Here is a 24,525-nt window from a genome sequence, read left to right on the forward strand (position 1 = left end):
TGTGTCAGAAGAAGGCAGGGACCGCTGACTCTAGAGGTGTGGTCCTGAGAGAAAGGGAAAACAATAAAGCTGAATGATGGAACAATATATTCCTCACTTTATAATCTGATCGAATCATAAAGAGAACGGTTCATTCAGGGAAATGCTGATAAAACGGAGGGCGAGTTAATAACTTGGGGCTAGAGAGATAGTACAGCGAGTATGGCGCTTGCTTATATGTGACAGACCCAGGTCCAAGCCCCGGCACTCCATATGATGCCCCGAGCCCTGGCCAGAACTGGTCCCTGAGCCTGCAGACCTGCATCGAACCCACTGGCCTGTTTGGCCAAGAAGTGCCAGAAGTGGCGCCGAGGCCCCCTGGAGACCACTTGGGAGTACTGCATCCCACACATGAAAAACTGAAAAAAGGAAAAGACAAAAAAAAAAAAAAAGTAGAAAAGTTAGGGCCTGGATCTATAATACAGCGGGTATGGCGTTTGCCTTGCACGTGGCCGACCTGGGTTCAATCCCCGGCATCCCATATGGTCCCTCAAGCACTGCCAGAAGTAATTCCTGAGTGCAGAGCCAGGAGTAACCCCTGAGCATTGCTGGGTGTGACCCCCGCCAAAAAGAAAAAAAAAAAGGAAAAAAAAACAAAAGTAGAAAAGTTAAGGTGTTTGCCCTGTGTATGGCTGTAGTGGTCATCCACCAGGTAAGGCTTCTGAGCACGAGGCCGGGTGTGGCCCCCAAAGAAAACAAATCAAGAGAATTGCAGTGGAACAAGTGCTGATCCATTCATCCATTCAGTGAGTCAGTAGATTTGTCAGTAGAGGGACCCATTCAGCAAATACAGGGATGGGGCGAGATGGGTGGGGTGTGACTATAAAGGCACTCTCTTCATGCGTCAGCAGATCCATACACGGGTCTGATTCCTACCAGTCTCGGCTCTGCCATCTGGTGGCATCTGAGCTGGAGGGCGGAAGTGGGGAGAGTATGGGGGAGAGGGTAACTACAGAGAGGTTCCTCCTCCTCCCCACCTTCCCCTCCCTCCTTCTTTCTCTCCCTCTTTTGATTTTAGGCTATTCCCAATGGTAGTACAGCGGGTAGGGCATTTGCCTTGCATGTGGCTGACTCAGGTTCGAATCTTCCGCCCCTCTCAGAGAGCCCGGCAAGCTACAGAGAGTATCCCGCCTGCACGGCAGAGCCTGGCAAGCTACCCATGGTGTATTCGATATGCAAAAAAACAGTAACAACAAGCCTCACAATGGAGACGTTACTGGTGCCCGCTTGAGCAAATAGATGAACAACGGGATGAACAACAGTGCTATAGTGCTACATCACTCGTAGCAACCCCCTAACAGGGGACCATAGGTAGAGCTGGGAATTGAGCACAGGTTGGCTGCGCGCAGGCGAGCGCCTTATCCACTGAACTGGCTCTCTTCGACTGAGCATTGTTTATTGAAGCTCTCCTTTCTACTCTGTGACTGACTTCCGGTGGCCTTTAGCTGGCGATCTTTGTGCCAAAGGCACCCCGTGAGGGAGAATCCCTGGGTCTCTTCCAGGCCTCTTCTCCAGGTCAGGTGCTCCACACTCAGCCTCTACACTGAGTTCTTCCCAAACTGCACCCCCGCCCCCAGGGCTCCGTGTCTCAAGGGGTGTCTAAGGGACACAAGTTAGGGCCTCACCCCTCTACTTTCCTCTGTCACCACTTCCCATCGCTAGTTCCCCTCGGCAGTTCTCTGAAGCTTCTAGAACCCACCACTCTGGGTGTCTTCCACAGAGGCAACTGTTGTCCATGGGTCTCCTTATTTGTGTGTGTGTGGGTGGGGGAGGGCTATAATTCTGTTCCATGCACTGGATCTGAAGGAAACATTTCAAACCACGATGTAGGGTCAGAGAGATAAGTACAGCACATAGGGAGGGCACTTGCCTTGCACTCGGCCAACCCGGGTTTGATCCCTGGCATCCCAGATAGTCTCCCGAGCACCACCAGGAGTGATCCCTGAGCATAAAATCAGGAGTAAGTCCTGAGCACCATGGGATGTGGCCCAAAAACCAAAGAAAAATAATTTTTAAATGCCTAATTAATCTTATACAGCTATGCCTTTGTTTCTCAAAGTATTCAGCACATTATTTTATCACTGTATCACTGTCATCCTGTTGCTCATTGATTTGCTCGAGTGGGCACCAGTAACATCTCTATTGTGAGACTTGCTGTTACTGTTTCTGGCATATCCAATACGCCACGGGTAGCTTGCCAGGCTCTGCCGTGCGGGTGGGATACTCTCGGTAGCTTGCCGGGCTCTCCGAGAGGGACAGAGGAATCAAACCTGGGTTGGCTGCATGCAAGGCAAACGCCCTACCCGCTGTGCTATGGCTCCAGCCCACACTTGATATATGTACAGTGAAAATGTAAATTTGTTACAAAGTGCCTTTTTTTTAGAAGAAAACCTCATATTGATTGAGGTTCTGAGATTTAAAATACAGTTAAAGATGGTTCCTCACTGAACACCTATTCACTATGATATTTATCACAATTATAACCAACTAATTATCTGTCTGACCATTGTGCTACTCTAGATCTAATCCTGTCTGCTAACCCCTCATTATGTCTCTAATACTTAATATTGACTCTCACAAATATGACATTAAAATGATTTCTCCAAGAGCACTATTCAAGTCGTGGTATGGAGATGCTGGCAAGCACTACGTCAAGTTGAGCAGAAAGTGTTTAGTACTCTGCAGAGTTATGTTCTCTAGACACAGTCGCCTCAAAGGCTGCAATCTTTGCTCCAAAGACTATGAGAAACTTACCGGATTCCAAAAGGCAATGAAACTTAACACTGGCAGCAAGTTTTTTTTGTTTGTTTGTTTCTGGGTCACACCCAGTGATGCACAGGGGTTACTCCTGGCTCTGCACTCAGGAATTACCCCCAGCAGTGCTCAGGGGACCATATGGGATGCTGGGAATCGAACCCAGGTCGGCCAAGTGCAAGGCAAACACCCTACCTGCTGTGCTATCGCTCCAGCCCCGGCAGCAAATTTTTTGAGGGGGAGAGCGTCCACACCCAGCAGTGCTCAGGGGTTACTCCTGCACTCAGGAATCACTCCTGGAGGGACTTGGGGGACCATATGGGATGCCAGGGATAGAACCTGGGTAGGCTGCATGCAAAGCAAATGCCTTACCCGCTGTACTGTCTCTCTAAGCCCTGGAAACAAATTTTTCATGGGTATGCAGAAGTGGCAAGCCACAGACCCCTGTGTGCCCACACCAACGTGAACAGCTTGGAACTGGGATGCGCTCAGTGAGGGCGCACTCACGCACATTTAGGAGGCCTGGTGTGACCCCTGGCACCAGAACAAGTAAATAGCCACCATATGGAAATAGATTATGGTTAAAAGTATTAAATTTTTTTCCACTGAAAACTTGCTTATAGTCTCTATTCCCTAAAATATTTCACTGATAGGGGCTGGAGTGATAGCACAGTGGGTAGGGCATTTGCCTTGCATGTGGCCGACCCGGGTTCGACTCCCAGCATCCCATATGGTCCCCTGAGCACTGCCAGGGGTAGTTCCTGAGTGCAGAGCCAGGAGTGACCCCTGTGCATCGCCGGGTGTGACCCAAAAAGAAAAAATAAATAAATTTAAAATAAATGTAAAAATCTTTAAAAAATATATTTCACTAATAATGTTAATACTAAATAGCATGCATACTCTCTCCATATATATATATATATTATATACATATCTTTGGAACTAAGAAAGATACCCTTTGTACCTACCTTGCAATTTCCAGAACAGCTTCCCTGGGGACAATACTTGTAGATGTGAATTGTTACAGCAGATGGTATAATCCCAGCTAAGCTTCTTACTATCTCCTTACCTGAGTCACATGGACTCAGGAACATGAATGGTCTTAAATTAGAGCCATTTATTTGGCTCACTCCTAGCCAAATCCTTTGGCGTCATAAACTCAAGCACTAGAGTCGAACACGCCGAGTAACATTAGCTGATAACTAATCCCTTCATTTCATAATTTGTTGGCCTGAGGAATATAGGCTGTGGGTCCACACACAATTGGTTAACTTTCTGGCTTGTCTATGAATTTGTTTTTTTTCTATTTTCATTAATTTATTTTCAATAGATAGAGAATTTATATCTAAGCATAAAAAAGACATGATTTAGAAAATGGCCAGAGACTCAGGGAAACTGGAGTTCCTAGCTCCAACTGCAAATGAGACTCATAATCACTAACAAATGCCCATATCATGCACACAGTGATCTATGAATGCCTTTTCCACTAAAGAAGAAGTAAGGCCTGGGGCCAGAAAGAGTACAGTGGGTAGGGTGCTTGCCTTGCATGTGGCTGATGGGTCTGATCTCCTGCATCCCATATGCACCCCCAAGTCATCCAGGTGTAATCCCTGAGCTCAGAGCCAGGACCAAGCCCTGAGCATCACCAGGTATGACCTCAAAACCAACCAACCAACCAAAACAAACAAAAACCCTAAAACAGGGGCTGGAGCGATAGCACAGCAGGTAGGGTGTTTGCCTTCACGCGGTCGACCCTGGTTCGAATCCCAGCATTCCACGTGGTCCCCTGAGCACTGCCAGTAGTAATTCCTGAGTGAAGAGCCAGGAGTAACCCCTGTGCATCGCCGGGTGTGACCCAAAAAGCAAAGAAAAAAACAAAACAAAACCCTAAAACAGAAGAAGGCCCGAAGAGACAGCATAGAGGTTAAGGCACTTGCCTTGCATGCAGCTAACCCTGAAGACCTCACATGGTCCCCTAAGCACCACCGGGATGATCCCTGAGCACAGAGCCAGGAGTGGCCCCTGAGCACTGCTGGGTGTGGCTTCCAAACCAAAACTGTTAAAATATATATACATACATATGTATATATATATGTGTATATATATATGTATATATATATATATATATGACAAACCTGAAATAATACACTGGGGCTGAGAGGGAATTCAGGAACTAAGAGTCCCACTGGTCAATAAGGCCATCAATAAATGGCAATGGGTTTAAATACAATTATGAGGTCATCAATAAATGACAATGGGTTTAAATACAATTATATCTAGATTCACGCTCTTAACACTTAAAACAAAGCATTCACTGGTGATGTTTTAAAGACGTTAAGGAACCAGCTTGTTACTTTGAAAATTCATTAAGCAAATTCTAGCCCTTCCCATATCCTTTGTGCCATGGGAAGAAAATTTTTGATAAGGGGATGTTTCTCTTTCCAGAAGTATTCCAGCTGGTAATTCAAGAGAGCGGCAGAACTGAACTATCATTATTTTGCAAACCCATATGAATGAATAGCTGCTGAGCTAATAGCTAATAGCTAATAAAAACAACCATTTGTCTTCCTGAAGGGAGTACATACCACCTCACTGAAATAACCATTTGTGTGTGTTGGGCGCGGGGTGGGGGTGGGGGTGGGGGTGGGGTGGGGATTAGGATGGCGGGGATAGGATACAGACCAGCAGTCCTTTGGCTTAGTCCTGGCTTTGTAAACAGGGATCACTCCTGTGGGTTCAGGGGATCATACGGCATGCTGGAGAGCGAATCCAGGTCAGCTGTGCGCACGGAAAGCACCTAACCTGCTGTGCGATTGAGCCAGCCCCCTCTCTGAAATATTATCAAAAAAATTTACTCTACTTCTTTTGGCTCATCTCACCCGTTCCAAAAGAATGACAGCATGACCCCCTGTGTTCCTTTGCCCTTCACAACTCAAACTCAACTACAATTAGAACTCAGTTTTACATGCCCAATAGTATCACCATATTACATTATAGGAAATATGGGAGAAGAGGTACATGCCATCATAGAAAGCAATTAGAAATTCCAAAGTGGGGGTGTGTAGAGAAAGCTCAAAGGGCTGGAGTGCATGCCGCAGAGGCAGGGAGCCAACAAATATGGCCCCCAAAACTCTGCCAGGGGTAACCCCTGATCAGCGAGCTGAGAGCAGCCCTTGAACAGTGCGGGGTGTGGCTCAACAGAACCAAAATCCAAACCCATGGGAACCCTTCAAAAGAAAATGATTGGGGCTAGAGTGATAGCACAGCGGCTAGGACATTTGCCTTGCACGTGGCCGACCCGGGTTCGATTCCCAGCATCCCATATGGTTCCCCGAGCACAGCCAGGAGTAATTCCTGAGTGCAGAGCCAGGAGTAACCCCTGTACAGCACTGGGTGAGACCCAAAAAAGAAAAAAAAGAAAATGATTGTTGAGCCAGAGCAATAGTCCAGCACATATGGCCTTGCCTGTAACCTGGGTTCAATCCTAGTCACCCATATGGTCCCCCAAGCCAGCCACTGTCACAACTGATCCCTAAGCACAAAGCCAGGAGTAACCCCTGAGGGCTGCTTGTGTGGCCCAATGCACCCCTCACTTGAAAAACAAAAGATCCAAAATGAGCGGTAAAGGTCCAGATTAGACAGGATCGACCCTAATTGGTATTTGAATCTGAATATGAGAAGATTACTGTACTACTCTCTTTATGTCTAAAGATTTCCACATTTTAAAAAGAGCAATGAAGAATCCTGGCCAGTGGGCTCCACAATGCCAAAGAATGCTCCAGACCTCAGACCGAGCCGGTAACACCGGGGTGCCCCAGATGGAGCAGGTGCAATCTCCCCGCCTTCTCCAGATGGAATCCCGGTGACCACGAGCTTCTACAAACATGGCTCCGGTATGTGGGGCCCAGGACTCTTTCTCCAAACTGCGTGGCCGCTTATGCGACCGGCAACCTTTCCTGATGAACAAAAAAACCACTCAGGAACGGCTCCTCTGCCCCTGAACGGCCATGATCCCAGAGGCACACAAACCAATCTCTGAACGCAGTGGCTGCTGGCAGAAATGCTCCTGGTCTGTGAACTAAGCTAGGGCCATGTGCCGCCCTGGGAGGGGAAGGGTTTCTGTCCTTCGGCCTTTTCCCCTTTGCGGCAGCATGGCGGCTGCCACCTTTCAGAGCCAATTGGACAGAGAGGTAGGAGCTTGCAGTGATGGGACACTCGGGGAATCTCCAGATGGCAGGGGTGGGGGGGGCGGAACCGGCCCTGCTCCCAGCCCAAAGGAGACCCCAAGTGGCCGCCCAAGAATGGCTCCTCTGATCCTGAACGGCCATGATCCCAGGGGCACACAAACCAATCTCGGAACACAGCAGCTGCTGGCAGAAATACCTCTGGACTTAATTACTAAAATACCAGAATTCCAAGACTGTGCAGCCACTGTCAAAGCCATGCGACATCATATGCTCTTCATCATCAGCAACAGAAAACAAATTATCCGATGATGCCTTTTCCGCAGCTCTGATTGTTGGGGGAAAATTCCAAGTAATAATAGTGGGTTTTCTGCCAAAAATTGGATGTAATCAAAGTAAAGAGAGAGTAAAGTGAAAATCATCTACCACACAGGCAGGGTGCGGGGTGGGGGGTGCATACTGGGGTTCTTGGTGGTGGAACATGTGCACTGGTGAAGATGGGTGTTTGATCACTGTATGACTGAGACTTAAACCTGAAAGCTTCATTAAAAAAAATTAGATTATAATGACATAATATTCTAAGAACAATTTGTCAATGATCCTTTTTTTTTCTGAACTTGTTAAATATCTGTAGTTGTTTCCACACAAGGCAAACGGCAAACCGGGCAACATTTTTTTTTCCTTCTGGGTCACACCTGGCTATGCACAGGGGTCACTCTTGGCTCTGCACTCAGGAATTACTCCTTGCAATGCTCGGGGACCCTATGGGATGCTGGGAATCGAACCCAGCTTGACCGCGTGCAAGGCAAATGCCCTACCCACTGTGCTATCACTCCAGCCCAAATCAGGAAACTCTTAAAAAGGCAAATAATGCTTCCTTTTTCAAGCAGGAATGAAAGAAAACTTATTTTTTCATCTAGGACCAATTTTTTCTCCTTGGGTTGTTTTTCTGGGTTTTCATGCTCCCTGCTCCCGTCAGTAGAGGTTTCTGTGGCCAAGTTCCCCGGCATCACGTGACTCATCTTTGACACTTGTGCGTCTCATCAGAGACCAAGTAATGAAAACTTGACAAAGGGGCACATAGTACTGTAGGCTTATGAGGCCAAACACATCAGATTTTATGTTTGTAAGCTAGGTATAATTGGGAGAATCTTGTTCATTCTTTATGCACAGTATGTATACCTAACAGTGCAAATTTAACAAATTAACTAATTAAACAAATTTAATTATCATCTTGCTCCTGGAAGATTGCAACTGGATGAAATTACTTCCAAAGTTCATGGTCATTTTCTGCATAGTGTGAGCTGTATATATTCTGCAAAAAAACAAATGCTTGACATATAACTTTATACCAAATGACTACTCAATAAACTTAAATTCAGGAGTGACAGGACTAGAGCTAGTGTTAAAGCACTTGTTTTACATGTGGCCCAGCCCAGCGCAGCTTTTTCGGCCCAGTACCAAAGAGTGGACAACCACCTCCCCCAACTAAATAAATTCAGGAGTGAAGCATGGTTCATTGATGTGGAAAGTGTAGAATAATTTGAGAGGCAACAAATGGGGACAAAGTCTCAAACTGAAATTTTAAATATTTAAATAATTTAATTTAAATATTATTTAAATAACACAATAAATGACAAGCAAGCAAAACAAAACTCAGACATATGAACATCTCCAGGTACAATAGCATTTATTAAAAAATATAAAAAGGGGCTGGAGTAGCCAACCTGGGTTTGATCCCTGGCATCCCATAAGGTCACCCGAATACCACCAGGAATAATTTGAGTGCAGAGCCAGGGGTATCCCCTGAGCATCACTGGGTATAACCCAAAAAGAAAAAAAATTAAATTAAAATTAAAAAAATAAAGAATATTTAAAAATTAATCTATTTTCATCGGTTTCCACCTTACTTTCATGACATACCCATTTTGGGGGTTCCTAAGAAATTTCTACAGACCCCAAGGCATCACATGACTGATACAGGTCAAGGTTCCATCCCTCTAAGGAAATAAATTTCCTTCCTGGGAGTCTCAACTGTTAGAAATTTTACGAAGAGGTGCTTTCAGGGCCAAGACACAGTGCAGGGTTAAGTACTGCCTTGCATGAAGGTGACTGGGCATGGGAAAAGCTAGTCCGAGCACATTCCGAGTGAGTGGCTTGAGTCCAGGCATGGCCCAAGCCACCTGCCAAAAGGTGCTTTCCTTAAGGTCCTCCTAAGTAAAAAGAGGAATGTCACCATCCACTCCGACCCACCCACCCACCCCATGGCTGCAGGTGCTCTCCATGTTCCAGCGTTTCCCACAGCCACCAGTCAAGGCCAGCAGTGTCCTGCAAGCCCAACCGACACTTTCAAACTGCACCAAAAGTGAGATTAACAAAATTAAAGAGAAGGTTTTTTTTCCCCTCTCTTTTGCGGGCATCACACATCAGCGGTGCTCAGGGCTTACTCCTAGCTCTGTGCTCAGCGATCACTTCTGGCAGTGCTTAGGGGACCATATGGGACATGGAAGATTGAACCCAGGTCAGCCACTTGTAAGGCAAGTGCCCTCAACACAGTCCTGCCTCTGGCACAGGCAATGCTTCTGAGGGCCAGACAGAGCTCCGTGGACGGGGTACTGGCTTCGCACGCAGGAGGCCAGCTCAGTCGGGCACAGGCACTGTTTGGCAGAGTAGCCCCTTAGCAACGCCAGGTGTGGCTCCCAAACACACAAGTGTTTCTGGTGATTCTTCCTGGACGTGAGGGGGTTCTCTGGCAGAAAGGACAAAGTTTCTGCAGCCGGGCTGCTTTCACACTCAGTGCTGGAAAGCTGCGAGGTGCTGTGTGTGGTGTACTCCGTGCACTGACCAGCATCACACACTGCATAAAGAGTAGGTTGGTCTCAAGTCAGCCCCTCAAAACAGAGGCCGCTTTGGCGAACCAAGGCTTCTACTCAGAGCTGACGGCAGGTCCCCCAGTTCACCGCCTCCGCACAGCAGGCACCCAAGTGGCTTCCGAGCCACCGCTGAGGCCACTCAGTCCACAGCCAAGATGCAGCAGCAGGAGCTGGGCCAGACACACTCCGCGAGCATCTTCACTACTGCAGCTTAACAGCGGTTGCCCAGACGTCGTTGCTGGGGAGCGGGGGAAGAACCCATCCTTGGGGAACGGAGTGACCCTTGGGGTGATCCGACGGCACCAGGTACTGGTCCCAATCGTGCCTTAACAGAACAGTGTAGAACAAATGGTCATTCTTTTGTGTTCCAAGCACGTATAAAGATCTTACTTTCAGGGTTAGCTTTCAGGGACTGGAGCAATGATAACACCGCGGGAAGTCACTTGCTTTTGCACGCGACTGACTCAGGTTCAGTCCGACACCCATATGGTTCCCCAAGCCCCACCAAGAGTGACCCCTGAGCAAAGAGTACTCAGCTTCCTGAGTACCTCTGAGTGCAGGCCCCAAACAAAAAAAGAATTTGAAAAAGACTGCTTTCAAGTAATTGATATCCGATTACACAACTCTACTCTAGGACCATGCGGCATGTATTTCTTTATGCCCACATCCAGTGTGGCTCCAGTGGTGCAATCGGTTAGCGCGCAGTACTTATAAGACAGTACGCTTGTGAGCCATGCTGGGGTTGTGACTTTGAGCCTCACCTGGAGCAGAATGCACCTATAAAGGGGATTACTGCAAATGACTTACAATCTTACGGACAGATAGCCAAATGATGAATACAGTTTTCAGATAACAACTAACCAGTATGGGGGTTAGAACATACTGTCTGGCGTGCATGTTCCCAGCTGAGGCGGAGGAAGACACCACTGCTCGTGTTCTCTGCTCCTCCGCTGTCAAGCCTTCCTTCTGCAGTCTAGTCAGTACCCTTCCCTCCCAGGACACACACCTTGTCACTGGTTTTCCACACTCCCTGCTGTCTGTCATCCATGCATCAGCCTTAGTAGCAAAGCTCCCGGGACAGCAAACACCATGTGGAATTCGTCCTTTATATCTAGTTTTTCCCGTGCAAAGGGTGGTAATGTGAGTACCCAGGTGATGAGGTGCTGGCTAGCATATATATTTTTTAAATTATCAGTTGAGAAAACTTTTTTATTTTCAAATTTTTTATTTTAAATTTTAGTTTTTGGGCCATGCCTGACAATGCTCAGGGATCACTCCTGGTGGTGCTGGAGGTAGGGGAACCATATGGGATGCTGGGCATCAAACCCAGGCTGGTCACATGCAAGGCAAACACTCTACCCGCTGTATTATCTCTCTGGCCGTTATTGAGAATACAGGTGCCACACAAACCTTTGTTCTTGCATGTTCATTGAACTCAATGTCAACTAACCAATAATGTAATTAAATAAGGCTTCTTTACCAAAAAAGTATACAAAGACAGCATAGTGTTGCATCAATGGCTGATAAAAAGCTGCAACACCCCTGAAATTTGGAAGCTTATAAGGAAGAAAGGGCCTCCCCAGCTCTTTCTTCCTAGGAATGGGGTGGTGGCAGGGCAAGGGACAGGCAGCTGCAGGCTGCCCTCTGACCTTATCTGGATGAGCGCGGGCAGCGAGTGCTCAGCTTGGAGATAATACTGCCGGAAGGGCTGCAGGAGGTGAGCGAGTGGGAATTCACCTGCAAGAGAAAGCACAGTCATCACACCTCATACCTAGAAGGGTATTTCCTTTTTTGGATTTTGGTTTTGGTCACACCAGGTGGTGCTCAGGGATCACTCCTGGCAGGGTCCTGGGGTGCTGGGGATTGAACTGGAGTCTGCTGCACGCAGGGCAAGCACCCAACCCGTAGTACTATTGTTCTAGCCCCATGCAGAGTGTGTTTCTTAAGTCAAGGGGGCTGGCCCAGGATTCCAACAATCCGATCAACTACCTTTTACCTTTATCCATGATTCCCAATCCTGGGATCATTTGTGGCTTACCCATCCCCTCGTCATTCCAGCTGGGATGACCCACGAGAACAGGAATCATCTAGTCACTTCCTTTTATCCCTGGATAGAGGAACTTACTTGGATCCCCAAATAATTTGGACTCAATTTCTTGCTTCTGAAGTAGAAATTTCTCTTTCTCTTTCCGCTGCTTCTTTTCTAATTCTCTTTTCCTCTCTTCCTCTCGCTCTCCTTCCAACATCACTCTCAGGGCTCTCTCTTCAGCTTCATACAGTTCAGAGCGTTTCTTTATAAGTTTTCTCAGTCGCTGAAGATGGTGCTCAAAGGTCTCATCGGCTGAAGCTGGCGGACAAACTCCTGGGAAAGACACGCAAAGGCATTTAGGTCTGGCGTTCTCCCAACCCCAAACCCGCATTCTGAGAAGCAGACTCAGAAGGCAACTCAGAGAGTATGAACTTGTAAACTCTGTCACGTTTGTTTTGCTGTCACACCTGGCAGTGCTCAAGAGTTACTCCTGACCCTGCACTCAAGGATCACTCCTGGTGGGGCTCAAAGGACCATATGGGATGCTGGGGATCGAACCCGGGTTGGCCACAAACACCCTCCCCGCCGTATTATCGCTTCAGCCCACCAGCCACGACGGTTTACAGTCTCCAGTTTCACCTGCCCAGCTTCCTTGGACTCTCTGGACCCTAGCACATGACCTTGGATCTGATTCCCAGTGGTTTTGGTCCTCCAGCTCTCACAGGCAGGCAGAGCAGAGCTAAAGGCTGGGCGTGAGAGCTCACAGCCCCGGCAGGGGCTCCACAGGAGCAGCTCCTGGTCACAGGCACCCACAGTCCAGACCGCTTGTCTTCCCACGAGCCCCTGGGGAGCTCACTGCTCTGGGAAACACCCAGTAAGCCCCTCAGGGCATCTGTCTCCTTTCCATGCATCAGGCCGGAGGTTTTACAAGTCACGGTCACTTTCTTCCGGGGTCAGTGTCAACTGCACTGTGACTCTGCGTGCAGGTCAGTCTGCACCTGCAGGGACAGGGAGCCACGGTGGCAGCCGCCCTACACACTGCTGGGCACGGCCTCCTCGTGGAGGCTGAGGGGAAATGCTCACTGAGCTCGGCAAAGAGTCACTCTGTGGCCATGAGCAGCTGTGAGCAATCCCTGTGGTGCTTGCCGTACCCCTCAATGCCATCCCCTCAACCCAGTCACAGGCCCCTGCACAAGCAAGGGCTCCACAGAGCCGCAGTTGCCCTGATCCCAGGGGCTCCAGACAGGGCAACATTCTGGCTTCCGGGACATGCCGCACTCAGAGCCGCATGCCTTCCACACTACCTTCTACCTCCCGCTCCTGCTGAGCTCGTGCAGGCACAGCCAGCCCACCTTAGCCCCACCCCATGGCAGGTCTAATTCCATCAGCACAGACCCCAAACGATGGCGCTGACTGCTGGGCCCTGGCGCTGGCCCCGCTGCTGAACCGCAGCAGCTGGAAGGGCGCTTTGCCTGGAGTCACAGCGGCAGTCTCAGGTGCCCATGGCAGTGCTCCCTTACTCTGCTTTACAGGCATGGCAGCAGGGGCCTCCGCCAGCACGGCTGCAGCCAGACCTCCCAGTCACACAAGCCCCCGTGAGCAGAGCCAGGTGGGCCTGCACTTGGCCGCCATTCACCGCCACTGTGGGCTGCCCCGCCAAGGGCACATGTCAGCCACCCCACGACCAAGGCTGACACTGATCAGGCACTCCTCTAGCGAGTCACTACTGGGTTGCTCTCCAAGGGCACCCCTGCAAGGTGCCACTCCCCGTCACAGGCAGCAAGTTCTTGGCCAAGGTGCTGCCCACACTGTGGAGTGACTAGTCCCTCTGAGGCAGCTGGGGATACGCATTATTCCAAGGTTGCTGAGGTGATGGGCTTTGGGGTCACCAGACACTGTCCTCCATGAAACACACGAGCTCAGAGTCGTGAACCACAGCACTGAGATTCTGCTCTCACGGGGAGACACAGGAGATGCCTGACTCCCTCTAACTATGATGGACACGCCCGACCTGCTGTCCTATCTCTCCGGCCCCTGGTCAGCTGCTCTGTGCAGAAGTGAACTCAGCAGTGAACAGGCCTGGATGAGCGCATGAAGGCCGTATCACAGCAAAATTAGTGAGTCTGAAAGAATCACAGCTTCATTTATACTTTACAGTTATATAAGTTTGTAATTTTTGTTTGTTTTAGGGCCACACCCATCAATGCAGGGCTTAGGGGACCGTATAGTATGCTGGAGACTGAATCCAGGTCAGCCATATGCAAGGCAAACACCCTACCCACTGTATCAATCCTCTGGCCCCAAATAATTATATATTTTAAACCACACAGGAAAACTCACTTGTTTTCCTCAACACGCTAACCTGTGTTCTCTCAGATACACCCGGTGAATGCCAATTCTCGACAACCTATGAAACAAGACCAGTGAATTGCCTGCACAAGGTGCAGGTGAGTTCACCTGCCTGGGTAGGGGTGGATGGAGCATGTTGCATCTGTATTTGTTTTTTGCAGAACACTGAGAACTTAAAAATGGCAAAGATGGGACAGAGGACCTTTAAGGTAAATAGACTGGCAAGAGCAAAGAACCAGAGAGGAAAATGAAAAGCAACTGTGGGGCTCAGGGCATGGCCAGATCAGACTTCTGCTGAGAAACTTGGCCTGCCTGCCCGTGGTGCTGCTGCTCCTAGAGGCATGACAAAGGGACAGTCGAGTAGGTTGGGGAACTTTAAACAATCACAGTCCGTATTCTATTCGTACTCTTCAAAAAACAGGTGCAGAGCTGGAGCGATAGCATAGCAGGTAGGGCATTTGCCTTGCATGTGGCTAACCCAGGTTCAATTCCCAGCATCCCATATGGTCCCCCAAGCACCGCCAGGAGTGATTCCTGAGTGCAGAGCCAGGAGTAATCCCTGAGTATCGCTGGGTGTGACCCAAAAAAGCAAAAACAAAAATAAAACAAAACAAAAAACAACAGGTGCAGGGGCTAAGAGATAGTACAGCAGTTAGAGCTGAACGTGCCAGACAGGTCCAACCCAGCACCACGTGGTCCCCTGCTGGGTACAGCTCTGAAAGCCCTAAAGCATCACCAGATGTGGCCTGTAGCCTCAGAGACTCTCAAACACATAGGGTGGCCCAGAGCAGACCCACAAGCACCACAACACAACCTCGAGCCCTAGCACCAAACCATGGGCCCACCAGGCTGAATATCACTGGGACTGCCCCCAACATGCCTCAACACTGTTTCGGGTTGAAACGTTTCTGAAGGAGCATCAAAGTTTTCAAAACCCACTTCCTGTGCCCAGTAGGACTAGGATTGCGTCACTTGGCGCAGGGACAGGGCACCCAGTCATTGAGAGGCATCTGCCATGCAGAGCCTGCAGAATGGAGGAGTCAGGAGCCAGCACAGCAGGTCCCCATACCTGCCTCTCCGAAGCCCCGGGCATTTCTGCAGCTTCCTGCCGACAATCCAGCCACCCTACTCGGTGGAAGCAACACCGTGTCAAAGCCCTTTTCCTCCAAGAACTGTGTGAGGCCAGGGCGGGAGAGTGAGGTGAGAGGAGAAACGCAGTGGCAGTACAGAGCCCCTGTTGTTACCTTTCCTCGCTGCAGCCTCTTTCCTGAGCTTCCTGAGCTTCTCCAGCGCCCGGAGAATGTCCACCATCCGTTTGGTGTCTGCTTGCTTCTTCCTCACCTCCGACAAGACGCCGTCGGCAGCTGCTTTAAGTTCCTGCTCCTGAGGGAGAAGCAGAGCCCAGGAGACGTGAGATCAGGACTGGCCTCACCCTAGAGCAGCCCTGAGTCCCCATCTTCAGAGACCACTTCCTGCGTCCTGCCACCCCCCTCTTGAGGCCACGACCATCTTTAGGCCCTTCTCTCTCTTTTTTTTTTTTCTGTCAAAACATTTTTATTTTTTATTTTTATTTATTTATTTATATCACCATGTGGAAAGTTACAAAGTTCTCAGGTTTATCCCTTCACCAGTGCCCATATTCCACCACCAAAATCCCCAGTGTACCCCCCGCCCCCCACCCCAACTGTATAACTGATGAATTTCACTTCATTTTCTCTTTACCTTGATTATGTTCCACATTTCAACACAAAACTCACTATTGTTGTGGGAGTTATACCCCCAAACAAGATAACCCTACTAAGGAAGCATTTGATAATTGGTTTTCCATTAAAAGATTATATGTTTTCAGGTTTTAGAAAAGTTTGCGCGGCTGCAATTGCGGCCGCGCAGCTCGGATGTGTCCCAGTCCCGAATTCAGGCCCTTCTCTTTGCACTCAGAGGAGGGCTTGTCTTTGTCCCCTCAGTTCCCTCGGAGCGTGGCTCAGGGAAGAGTTGCGTCCAGCTCACCTTACTTGCTCGCAGCACAGAATCCTGAGCGCTAAGACTCAGACTATCAGGAAACCAGGAACCAGGTCAGAGGCCCAGCAAGCCTGGATGGCCTTTCAAACATCCAGGTACCACCCCCACTCTCCTGATTGGTCCACACGCGCACTAAGTTAGCTGGTCCCTCGGGGCACTACTCACGGAGCCCATCTCTGATGTTATGTGGGTGTCAAGAGTATCCTCCTGGCTAAAATACCCCTCCCCAGGGGGCCAGAAAGATAGTACAGGGGGGAGATCATTTGCTTTGCTTTGCGAATGGCCAACCTGGCTTCAATCTCCAGCATTCCATATGGTTCCCTAAGCACTACCAGGAGTGATCCCTGAATGCAGAGCGAGGAGTAAGCCCTGAGTATCACCAGGGATGCAACTCCCTCCCAGTCCAGTTAATTAAATTAATAAAATACCCATCCCCAGGCCAGAGAAACAGTACTGCGGGGAAGGCACTTGCATTGTACACAGCTGACCTGTGTTTGGCCGCTGGCACCACCTATGGTCCCCCAAGCCCCACCAGGAGTGATCTCTGAGTGCAGAGCCGGAAGTAAGCCAAGCACAGAGGATTGTGACACCCCACAAACTCCAAATAAAAAAATAAGGCTCCTTCCCACCAGTCAAGTAGTGTGTGCCGGAGTCCCAGCAGGAGAGCTGTGGGAGAGCTGCTAGTGTCTCTTCCGCCTAGATTCCTCCCAGGCCTGGAACTGCACCCATTGCTTTCACCCACACTACCTTCAGCTCCCAGTGCAAATGTAACTCAACCATCCAGGAAGGTTCCCGATACTGTCCTCGGTGGTTTGAATACTCCTTCCCTGGTTTCCCTCTAGGGTCACATGGCCCCTAACACTGGAGCCAGGCTGGCGGGCAAGTGCGGAGAGGAGAGAAACCCTGGTCGACTGTCAAATCATGGGCCACACATGGATCCTCAGGTGTGAAGACTAAATCCTTCTACTTTTCAACCCAGTACCGGACCATGCACCTATGACATCCCCACTAATGTCTACCAAGCTGACTCAGGCGCCCTCTGCAAGTGACCTTCCCTAAAGCCACATGCAAGTGTGAGCCGCTGGTGGTACACAGCTTCAAGTACTAGAACTCCTGGAGGCTAAGAATAAATGCTTCCATTTCTACACCTCAGAGGGGACTTTTACCAGAGCCAAGGGCAGTAATTACACCAGACTCGAGCTGCCTGTGCTGAGGAGAGGGAAGGGAGTCATGATCACTGGCACCCAACCATGAGAATCAGTCACACACCAGAGCTTCCAACCTTCCTACCCTGCAGACCAGCAGCTGAACACCACTGACCCGAACAAATCTTTGACCAAGTTCCCACTGACCTCGACCTCTACTCAAGATCAACAGGTTCTGCTATCAGACAACCTGACCCCAAATCAGCAAGCAAATGCTCTTCACCTCCACTGCACAAGGGGTAAAACTGAGACGAAGCAGCAGCCACTGCACTTTGGGCTCACAAGGATTCAAGACATGGTGCACAGAAGAACCGGAGCAAAATGCCCAAGAAACTGCTGAGCCTGGGGACTCGAAGTGGTTCCAAACTTCCACACAACGATCTGAGCCTGAGAGGTAGGACCAGGCTTAAAGTCTGATTAGATCCTGCACTTGCAAAAGGAAAAGGAGAGAGAGAGAGAGCAAGAAGGAAAGTGCCTCCCACAGAGGGAGGCTGGGCTGGGGGATGGTGTATTGGGGGATGGTGGTAGGAAAACAGGGGGCATTGGTGGTGGGAAATGTACACTGGTGGAGGGATGGTGCTGGATCATTATATGACTGAAACCCAATCATGAACAGCTCTGTAATGGCTTATCTCAAGAATATTAAATTTAAAAAAATGTTTAAAGTAAAACGCCCAATTAAATCAGTATAATCAATGGCTGAATAAATCGCAGTACTCCTACATTAAAAAAAAAAAAAAAGATTCTGTCATTTGGTCCCAAGGAAACAGAAGTGAACCCCTAGGCATAGCCTGGTGTGGGGTTAGTCAACTCTTGGCAATTAGAGTGCCAAGTTATTCAATAAAATATATTAATTGCCTCATACATCACTTGTGGTTGTATTCGTCTCAGAGATACAAGAATGATTCAGTACGTGCAAAGAAATTAATGGTATACACCACATTCGTAAAAGCACAAAAAGCACATGATCATCTCTGCAGATGCAGACTGGACAGGATTCAACCCTAAGCACAACGCAGACTGAAGGAGACTGTCTCAGTATTCTAACAGCCACATACGATAAATCTACAGCTACCAATCAACCTCAACGGGGGAACACCTGAAAATCCCTTCCCTAAGGTCAGGAATTATTTATCCTTCAGATACCGCCGAGCGGTACCACGAAACCCAGGGCCTGAATGCTAAGTGAGCAGGCGCCAGGGAACCTGACGTCTGCTGTGCCCCTGTGCGACCCTAGGTTTTGCGAATACGGCCGTAGTGAACCTAAAGCACTCGCGCTGGGTCCACCTAACACCCAAGAGGCCCGAGGGGCACCCGTCGCTTTATGAGGGCTAGGGGGGCGCGGCCCGCGAAGACGCCCGAGAGCTCCCCCGCGACTCACCCGCTGCTTCTCCTCCACCTCCTGCACGCACTTGACCCGCCAGCGGTCGATCTCCTGCTCGCGCTCCGCGGCGCGCGCGCTCTCCGCCTCCCGCTCGGCCTCGCGCTCCCGGGCGCGCTCGCGGAGCCGCAGGCGGCGGCGCCGGACCCGCTCCAGCCGCCGCCGCGCCTCGCCCAGGTAGGCGGCCTGGGTGAGCAGCTGCAGCCGCCCGGCCAGCTCGGCGCGCAGCGGCGCCGCCTCGGCGTGCAGCCGCGCCCAGGCCGCGCCGTCCGCCTCGGCCTCGCGCAGGGCCTGGGCCAGCTCGCGCAGCCGCCGCACCAGGCCCAGCGCCCCGCGGAGGCGCGCGCGCACCTCGCCCAGGCTCGGCCCCGGGGGCGCGCGCGGGGCCGCCGCGCCGCCCGCCCGCCGCGGGCCGCCGAACACCGCGTCCAGCCACTGGCGGTCGCGGAGCCGCTGCAGGACCGCGTCGCCCAGCACGTCGGGCGGCGGCGGCGGCGCCTCCAGCCAGCGCGGGCCCCAGGGCGGCCGCGCGCGCTCGCCCGACTCGCAGCCCGGGAGCGGCCGGCACGGGGGCGGCGGCGGCGGCGGCGGCGGCAGCGGCGGGGGCGGCCCGGGGAAGAAGGCGCTGCCGCCGCGGGCCGCCTCGGCCGCGGGCGGGGGCTGCAGGGCCAACGGGGGCTGCAGGAACGGGGCGGGCCGCGGCGGGAGGGGCGGCGGGAAGGCCGGAGAGGGCAGCGGCGGCGGCGGGCAGCCGAAGGGGGCGGGGGGCGGCGGGCCCGCGCGGCCCGGGGGGAAAAAGGGCGGCAGGGCCATGGCCGCCGCGGGGAGACTCGACGCACTGACGGAATGCGAGCGGCTCCCGGGGAAGGAAAGCAGCCGCTGCTTCCGGGCGGAAGTGACGTATCGTACGGGCGACGCAGCGCCCCGGAAGCCCCGCCCTCTAGGGGGCGTGTCTTCGCCTTCTGATTTCCAAGCGTTGCGTTCGCTCAGCGTCTGGGTTCTAGGCGCGAGCCTGGGGTTCAGCGAGGCTAAGAGTTGCATTTACCTGTCCAGTAAAGAAAATCCACTGGTCACAGAGCCTGGAGTCCGATGATACTAGACCACTGGGCTCACTGCGAGGGCCTGAGACTGCAGGGGTCCGTCTCCAGGGCTACATGAGAAGTGCTGAATGGGGCGTGTGGTGCCGGGTTCGAACCCTGGTCCTGTGTATGGAAAGCACGCTCTCCTGGCCAGCCCCACATTTTCCTCTTTACAGCCACATCCGCTTCTTTAATCTCTGACAACTGCAAATCTTTTAGTTTTTTTTTTTCAGTTATACAAGTGGAATCAAGTAGAACATAACCATTTGGAATTTGTTTTTTTTCATTAAACATAGTCCTCTGAACAACAACCTAGTTTTGGGGGCTCGGAGCAATAGTACAGCGGGTAGAGGCTTTGCCTTGCACGCAGCCGATCCAGATTCGATAACCGGCATCCCAGGAATCTCATATGGTCCCCCTGAGCACCACCAGGGATAATCCTGAATGCAAAGCCAAGAGTAACCCCTGAGCAACGCCAAGTGTGGTCCAAAACTGAAAGAGTGTAACCCAGTTTTTTCATTAGTGCTCCTTTGTGTTGCAAGAAAAAAACAACAACACGTGTTGCTCAGGGCTCATTCTCTGTAATGCAAGAAAAAAAAACGCCACACTTTATTGGGGGGTGGTACTCAGGGCTCATTCCCTGTAATACAGTGGGAGTGGAAGGAGGTAGCACCAGATAAACCAAAATTCATCTAATCCGGTATTTTAATTTTAATCTCACCATTCGTGAAAGGTATACAATGAAGAATAGGTGATAGGGTGAAAGGGTGGGAAATAAGAGCGGACAAAAGGAAACCTCAGGAACTGGAGATACAGTACACTGGGTAGAGTGCCTTGCACAAGACTGACCCAGGTTCAATCCCCGGCATCCCATATGTTCCCTGAGCACCACCAGGAGTGATTCCTGAGTGCAGAACCAGGAGTAATCCCTGACCGTCGCCGGGTGTAACCCAAAAAGAAAAAAATAAAATGGAGGGGAAAGGAAACCCCAGCCAGTAGAGGAGGAGGAACAACAGGAAGAGGAAAGCTCACTCTCTTGCCTCTCTTGCTCTGTGTCTTCCTGACATAGGCTCAGACAGCAGAGCCAAGCAGACAAGACACAGAGTGCAGAAGTTTCACCCAGGGGCACGTGGTGGTAGCTAGAGACTACCTCTGGGGCACAGAAGAGAAGCACAGAAAGGAAACGGGGTTCTTCTCAGGCAGACAGGTTTCAGATCAGGAAAGCTGAAGGCAAACTAGGGTAGGGACAAGATCTAATTGTCATATGTGGAAGGTGATGAGGATATGATAATCCAGATTAGGGGTGGGGGCAGGGGGGTGTCGGGAGGATGAGTGACATAATACATGGGAACCCAGACCCTTTATTTGAACTGCATAATGAACTTCTTAATCACCTGAACTTTGTAATGTTACTCTTTAATACAATTCTCAAGAACCCATGAGCACAGGAAAATTCTACATTGGCGCTCATACTGGAAGGTAATGAAATTTGCAGTACAATGATCATCAAATCAGGGCTCCTCTGTACAAATTATGCACTCCAGCCGGCTTCCTCCTCTGGCCCCGCCCCTTTCTTTTCCCTTCAATTTCCACGTTTTGTTTTTAATCTGTTGAAAGATCCGTTTCCTCCTGGGGGCTATAATGAGTCAAGCTGCTAAAAGCATTTTCAGGGGCCAAAGTGATAGTACGGCAGGCAGGGTTTGCCTTGCACGTGGCAGACCCCGGTTCCATCCCTGCCATCCCATATGGTCCATGCCCCCCCTCCCCCCGCAAGCCCCCCAGCATCGCTAGGAGTAATTTCTGAGTACAGAGCCAGAACCAACGCTGAGCATCACCAGTGTGAACCCCCCCACACAAAAAAAGTCAAAAAATAAAACAAAAACATTTTCAGAGTGTCTGTGTGTGATATTAAATGTCAAGAGTACAATTTCCGAGTCGTATGACAGTATTTTTTGTTTTGTTTCGGGGACCACACCTGGTGATACTCAGGGCTTATTCCTGGCTCTGCACTCAGGAATTACAGGTGGTGCTCAGGAGGCCATATAAGATGCCAGGGATTGAACCTGGGTCAGCCATGTGCCAGGTAAATGCCTTATCTACGATATTTTCACTCTGGCCAGGATATGGCAGTAGTTTTTTGTTTTGTTTTTGTTTTTCAAGAAGTTGCAGGGGCTGGAGAGATAGTGCAGCAGGTAAAGCACTTATTTGCCTTGCATGTGGCTAACCCAGTTTTATTCCTGGCACCACGTATGGTCCCCAAGCACTGTCAGGAGTGACCTCTGGTCGCAGAGCCAGAAGTTAACCCTGAGCACCATCAGGTGTGCCCCCAAACAAACCAACCTGTGAAAACTCTCCTCAATGACTATTGCCATTGTACTTTTTTCACCAGGAATATTCTGGAGACTGCATCCTAACCACCTTTTTGCTACTATTTTTATATCCCAATAGGTTGTAGTGATATCTTACACTTTTATTACTTTTTACAGTGGGGAGGCTTGGGGGCACCTCCCCGCAGTTCTTAGTCTCCCCACCTGGCTGGTGGGGCTTTGGGGCTGCATTGCTCAGGGGGTCCTGTGGTGCCCTGGGGTGACAAGAGAATGGGCTGTATATGAACCTTAACCCCACTACTCCTTCTCCAACCCATTATTGTGATTTTAATTTATACTTTTAAAATGAGTAATTGTTAAACATGTTTTTCCTCTTGGGGTGTGAGATGAGGACTGGGTCACATTCAGCAGTGCTTAGGGCTTTCATCTCTTTTATTTTTTGCTTTTTGGGTCACACCCAGTGATGCACAGGGGATACTCCTGGCTCTGCACTCAGGAATTACTTCTGGCGATGCTCGGGGGATCATATGGGATGCTGGGGATCGAACCAGAGTCGTCCGCGTGCAAGGCAAATGTCCTACCTGCTGTGCTATCGCTCCAGCCCCAAGGGCTTTCTTCTCACTCTGTGCTCAGGGACCTCTCCTGGCAGTGACTGGAGACTGTAGGGGGCGCCAGGGATTGAACCTGGGTTAGCAGTGTGCAAGGCAAGTGCCTTACCCACTGTACAGTCGCTCTGGTCCAGTTCTTAGCTTTAAATTTGAGATAAGACCGGAGTGATAGTACACCGGGTTTAATTCCTGATCACCACCAGAAGTGACCTCTGAGCACAGCAGGTGTGACCCCCAAAACAAATAAGAGGCAGCCTCTTTTATTGCCACACCTGACTAGGGGTCACTCCTGGGGTTGATAGGACCATGTGGTGCGTGTACTCGGCCTGTTGAACCATCTCCCCAGTCTTCCTTATCCTTCCCCTGCAGCCGTAAATGACCAGGTCCTGAAACAGTACAGTTGGTGTTAAATCCTGTGAGTAACTGCATGGCCCTGGGAAAGCCACGTAGCTACTCTGGGCTTCAGTTTTCTCATGTATTAGAAACTTACACATCTAGCTTACAGATGTGGCACTTAGTTAAGTGACACAAAGTGTATACTGTACTTTTGCTTGTTTACCATCTGTATAGTTTTCCATTACGAACTTTAGAATTTTCTTCCCTAGATTTTAATCTAAACTTATTGACTTTATTAGAATATTAATTTTGTCAAGATAAGTTATGATAGTGCTTCCATCAAAACACCTGGGATACCATTTGCCAACAGATTTGCAAGAAAACCTACACATCGGGGCCGGAGCGATAGCACAGCGGGTAGGGCGTTTGCCTTGCACGCGGCCGACCCAGGTTCGATCCCCGGCATCCCATATGGTCCCCCAAGCACCGCCAGGAGTAATTCCTGAATGCAGAGCCAGGAGTAACCCCTGAGCATCGCTGGGTGTGACCCAAAAAGCAAAAAAAAAAAAGAAAACCTACACATCTAATTGTTCCACTTCTACTGCATCCATCCTAATCTAACCCATCATTTTCTGGCAGACTTAGGAGAACAGAATGGCCTCCAGTATCCCTGATGCAGAGCACCACAGGTGAGACTGTCATGTGTACTACAAGCAAAGAAGTATTAAACTAAAGCCAGCTTGTCAGTTCAGAGTTAAAGCCTCGGAGGGAACTGGCCAGGAGAAGCCTGTCATTTTCTTGTTGTGCAGGGGTTGTTTTGCTTGTGTTGATGTGAAAGGGTCTGAAAAACCAAAGGCAACTGGCCATGATCCAGAGACAGAAATAAATCTCAAGAGAGATTTGTAAGTGGAAGAATTTCTTCCGGATCCCGCACAAGGCTGAGTAGTCCTGGGGCAACCCGGAGGCGGGTGGGTAGGACCCACGCCTGCCCAAACAGAGCCCTGGCAGCCAAAAACCTTCACACTCCAGTCGCCACGACACTCCCAGCCGGGCCCCACTGCTCGGATGAGCCTTACCCAGAAATTAATTTGCTTGAAAAACTCAGGTATGCAGGTTTTGTAACTGAAATCTCTAGCTTGCGTGGAGTCAGGGATGGGCTACCATACCCCATCTCCCTGTACCTCTGGAAGTCCGACAATAACATACACGCACCAAAGCCACCAGTCAGTTAAGAATTTAACTCTAGCCCCATTTGACCCAGCAATACCACTGCTGGGAATATATCCCAGAGAGGCAAAAAAGTACAATCGAAACAACATCTGCACATGTATGTTCATCGCAG

At 50.2% G+C, this 24,525-nt stretch overlaps 1 protein-coding gene across 1 annotated transcript; it reads right to left on the reverse strand.

Moving 5' to 3' along the window:
• Nucleotides 1-8,554: 8,554 nt before the first annotated feature.
• On the reverse strand, nucleotides 8,555-19,670 carry PDCD7 (programmed cell death 7). Its single transcript, XM_055126575.1, has 5 exons — nucleotides 18,834-19,670; nucleotides 15,473-15,611; nucleotides 11,976-12,212; nucleotides 11,500-11,587; nucleotides 8,555-10,175 (listed from the first exon to the last, which is right to left on the reverse strand). The coding sequence occupies exons 1-5, from the start codon at nucleotides 19,644-19,646 to the stop codon at nucleotides 10,052-10,054; spliced, it is 1,401 nt and encodes a 466-aa protein (XP_054982550.1). The 5' UTR covers nucleotides 19,647-19,670; the 3' UTR covers nucleotides 8,555-10,051.
• Nucleotides 19,671-24,525: the final 4,855 nt, after the last annotated feature.

Source organism: Sorex araneus, chromosome 2 (assembly GCF_027595985.1).
Source record: "Sorex araneus isolate mSorAra2 chromosome 2, mSorAra2.pri, whole genome shotgun sequence".
In the NCBI taxonomy this organism is placed as follows: Eukaryota; Metazoa; Chordata; class Mammalia; order Eulipotyphla; family Soricidae; genus Sorex; species Sorex araneus.

Bases quoted from the DNA above. Each gene is read 5' to 3' on its own strand.
- PDCD7 (XM_055126575.1), bottom strand. From the start codon at position 19,646: ATGGCCCTGCCGCCCTTTTTCCCCCCGGGCCGCGCGGGCCCGCCGCCC. The intron at 15,612-18,833 runs GTGAGTCGCGGG...CTTCTCCCTCAG, and splicing joins AGGTGGAGGAGAAGCAGCGG to GAGCAGGAACTTAAAGCAGC. The intron at 11,588-11,975 runs GTAAGTTCCTCT...TTTCTCTTGCAG, and splicing joins CAAATTATTTGGGGATCCAA to GTGAATTCCCACTCGCTCAC.